At 29.2% G+C, this 4,549-nt stretch overlaps 1 protein-coding gene across 1 annotated transcript in view; it reads right to left on the minus strand.

The window, feature by feature from the left end:
* The window catches only part of LOC106459074 (exportin-1-like), a 76,947-nt gene that overhangs the window by 49,157 nt on the left and 23,241 nt on the right, over positions 1 to 4,549 (minus strand). The window contains exon 9 of the mRNA XM_013918651.2: positions 2,413 to 2,467. Within this exon, the coding sequence (XP_013774105.1) occupies positions 2,413 to 2,467 (55 nt within the window). The remainder of the gene's footprint in view (positions 1 to 2,412; positions 2,468 to 4,549) is intronic.

Here is a 4,549-nt window from a genome sequence, read left to right on the forward strand (position 1 = left end):
ATAAATCAGTTAAATAACAAAATATTAGGTGTCTATTTACTTGTGATCATTCAGTGTATACATGCACCACTAAAGCACAGCAACACAGTAGCACAACAGCACTAACACTATGGCAGGGTTAGTTTTGGACTACTATAGTAGAATGCCTTAGTCATTTTGAAAGAAGGTTTAGCGTCAGTTCAGAAATGGTTCAGAATTTAAAAATATAAATATAATTAAATCCATTAAACTTTCTTTTTTTTTAATTTCACACATATTTAAAAAAAATATTTAATCTTTTAGCATAAAACTTAAGTCTTTATTAACCTAAGGAAATATTATTTCTGAATATAAATATACGTATACACACATACCGTTTTGACCAAAGGAATTTAACACAAAATGGTATTTTGTGTACATCTGCTGTTTGTTTTTTTTAAAATCTGCCAAGTACCACAAAACTCTCTCCTCCCCCCCCCCAAATCAAATTTAACAAGACTGTACTATTTCACCAGTAAGTCCAATATAATTCCTAAGCCCAACATTAATAAGGTTTATAATTCTGACTAAATTCCCCAAAAAACCAGGGCACACATTACCTACAGCAATTAGGCAGTCAAAGTACTCAAACTTTGAAAATGAAATTTCACATATTTTCATCAGCCCAGGTACCCTTTACTGCACAGTACACAAGGTTTTAGTGTCTTACATTCAAAATTTTATTCAACTACTTTTTGTTTATGTTATACCAATTAGAATAGCATAAAATCTTAGCTAATAATCCATATTTTAATTGTATACAAGGTTTAAGTTCTTAATTCTAAAAGGAAATATATAAAAAAAATCCTGAAATTCCACTAGTGTAACACACAACACCTTTTGTCTTAGCTTGTCATCATCCCTATTTTATCCATCACCCCTCATAAAATGTACAAAATTAAACATAAAATGTTCTCTATAAACTCATTATTGCTCACACAGACCATAATTTTTATAGCCTTCAATATTGTTTGGTTACAGAGCTATCAAAGAGAAAATCAGACCCCCTCCTGCCACACCCACCTGTCATATTCTCTCTTTCACAATTGGTTGATAGTTCTCTCTTACATTTCATTATATATTACCTATAACCAATAGAAAGTCAAGGTTTTCATCTATCAAATGGCATATTGTATAACATTGTGTTTTGAACAGATAACGGTCAATTTCACTCTGAGAAGCAACATCATTCTCATGGGAAAGTTAACGACTAGCTTGGATGAATTTGTAACGGCTCTTGCCGCAGTTAAAAAAGCCAGGAAAAGTTTTAGAAGTAAGTAATTTGTCTACTTTTTGCATGTTATTAGTCTATATTCTTTGGTGTATTATTTAATTAAATGAAAATTGTTAAGTGCTTTACTATAATTGCTAAAAAAATCAGGCTTAACTTTCCTTGACAATTGAGGGCAAGAAACAAGAAGACTGGGTAAGTACTTTATTTATTGTTTTTCATATTTATTCTTCATTTATTATTACAAAAGGTAACTAAAATTAAAAGTACAGATCTTTTAAAGTTATTTAAGACTAGAATAGGTAAAATAAGTAATAATAAATATATATTTAAAATTGTTCATGAAGCATGCACAGAACAGCTCCTGGGTAATGTAATTTGATAGCGTAACGTGAGCTGCATGTTCCCCCGAGTGATTTACAACTTATAATGGCACGGATAGCAGTTAGACACAGTTCAAAGGGCAATAAAACAATAAAATTTAATCATAAATAGATGTATATTGTTGCAAACTTAGAGCTACTTAGGATAAACGAATGCAGTTTCAGGTTACAATTTGAAGTCATACTAGAAAGAAAAGAAGGTTAATTTTGGTTAATTTCGATTTTTTTTGGTTACTAGGTTCGGTCGAATTGGCCAATCCCATTTTGAGATTAGGGTAGAGAAAATAACATATAAAATATAAGGATTTAGTGAGAAAAAAACACATCTGAAATGCATTTAGGAGGTTTTAGGGATTACACAAAGGAAACTTAAGATTTTTGAGATGACAAAAAATATTTTTAATTTTTACATGAAAATTACTTTGCACAAGGACTATTCAAAACAAATACTCAATAAATTCATGGACAAAACTTTATTTTATTTCATTAAAAGTACTTCACTAAGAAATACGACTTTTTGTATGTGAAAGACTTGTAATATTGACTGAAAGACTACCAAATTTCGTGAAAATATACCCAATATATAGAGTTATAAGTATTAAATTTATGTCAACTTTAAACAAGTACAGAAGGTCACATGACTCGGTCAAATTGACCGAACCCATGTCGGAAGAGTTAATGAAATGCCCTGGCTACAAACAATTTACACCAACAACTTATTCAACTATGAAACATCACTTGTTATTAAAATCTACAAAATATTTCAACTGCTTCACTTACCAATCTCTGTCAGACACTTCAAAGTGACATTTCTGAACATTGGGACATTCAAAAACTGCAACAACAAAAAAAACTTTATTAACCTGTTTTATTTTTAATCAAATATCCAGAAAAAGAACTTAAAAAATAATTTTTCAAATTAAATTCTTCCTTAAACATTTCCATCACTTCAGAATCAGTATATTTTGATAGTTTATACAGTGAATTGAAACATATTTCATCATATTTATGTGAGAACACCCATAATACTTAGAAGAAAATTAAACTTTTAAACTGTGAAACATTCTGATCACAATATGCTACTTTTTTATTAAACAGAACAGTATCTCTTGCTTCTACTTGTAATATGAGTTAACTAACGTACAGTTCTGCCAGCAGTCTAATAAAGATTAAAAACAAAAACATGAATATATATTTTTGAAAAACAGGCAAAATTCATACTCTTATCTGTTAAATATTCATAATAGCATACTACACACCTACAGCCAGCAATCAAAAAAACAAACAAAAGAATACTACTAAATTTCTTACTAGTACCATACATAACAGTATTTCTACAAAACATCTTATTCACAAAATAATATCTCATACTATTTATTAAAATAAAAATAGCAGATTCTCATTCAAGAACCAAAGATAAAAGAGGTCAAATCAAAGCTTATCACAATAACAGCCAAATGCTCTGAATCATAACAAGGTTTATAAGAAGCCCTATCGAAAATATTCTCTCAACCCAAAGGTTAATAAAACAACAATATTATCAAATTTTGGTATTCAAAAAATTTCTGAACCGAACTAACACTGGACTGTCAGAACATCCTTTTTACTCTCTGAATAAAATGATTAATCATTGGTCAGCAACCACACTGGCTACTTGGTTGCCACTAGTAGCAGAAAAAATACAGTTTCTGAATAATTTGCTTTGCCATTATAAATATCTCAATGTTAATAATAATTATGGAAGCATTTGTCAGTTGTGGAAGAAAAGGAACAGAGGAGAACGCAATCTCCCATTCAAACTGTGAAAGTTAAAGAAATTAGTTTCTTTCAAAGGTATTTTTACTACACGAATTACAGGTTTTTCATACACACATTTTTTTCATAAGAATGACAGTTAAATAATGCATAGATATATGTTATATGCTAGATGTTAATTATCCAAGTTTCACAGTCACTTATTTCTCCTTCCCAATCTTCTTGAATTATTATAATGCAAGTGTTGATCAAAACAAATTGTATAATCATGAGTTATAATAAGCATCAATAAAGAAACTATATTTCAATAAAAATGACTAATGATTTCAAAGCAACCACTTTCTCTTCCTCTGTAAACAGTAATTACTAACAAAGTGCATGAAAAATGTGTAAACTATAAACACCGGGACCTTCACAATATATTACTAAATGTAAATATTTCATGCTCCACCACCAAAAGACCCCAATCAGCTTGATGATCTTTGGTACCGAGCGAAAAGCCTAATCAGCAATGGCATAGAACAAAGAAGGTGATCAATCCACAAGTTTTATAATATCCTTATTATCTATTAAACATTGTGCTCAATAAGCTCAGGTGTTCTACACCATATAATGAACACTGTTCTAATAAAACATTAGGACATTTTAATTACAAATGTACTGCTGTCTCACAAACATCATTTCTCTCTAGTCTGATCTACACAAATATGTACTTGTACAGCTTACTACTAGTTTTAACTATTAATAATTTAGTAATTAGTTTTTAGGAGTAAAGCTATTCTCACTGAATGTGTGATAAGGTTTCCTTTATAAAAGGAATTAGCCTACTTTCCTTAAACATACACAAAAAACTGTGGTCAAAATTTCAAGAACAGTTTTATGCACTAAAATTAAGTATTAACACCTACAATACCTTAACTAGTATGGAAATTTTGATGACAGCGTTTACTATAATTTAACCTTTTTTTTTAAAAGGACTTATTTTAATGGTCATATCTTTGAATATTAAAATTCAACTTTCTTTTATTCAGATTGTTTTGAATAAATTTAAAACTTAGCTGATAAATATACTGTTTTAATTTCAATCATTGGTTTTTATATATAAATACCAACAACTTTAAACTCTTATTTGTTTTCTAAATATCTTGCATAACTCATTTCT

Source organism: Limulus polyphemus, unplaced genomic scaffold (assembly GCF_000517525.1).
Source record: "Limulus polyphemus unplaced genomic scaffold, Limulus_polyphemus-2.1.2 Scaffold554, whole genome shotgun sequence".
NCBI lineage: Eukaryota > Metazoa > Arthropoda > Merostomata > Xiphosura > Limulidae > Limulus > Limulus polyphemus.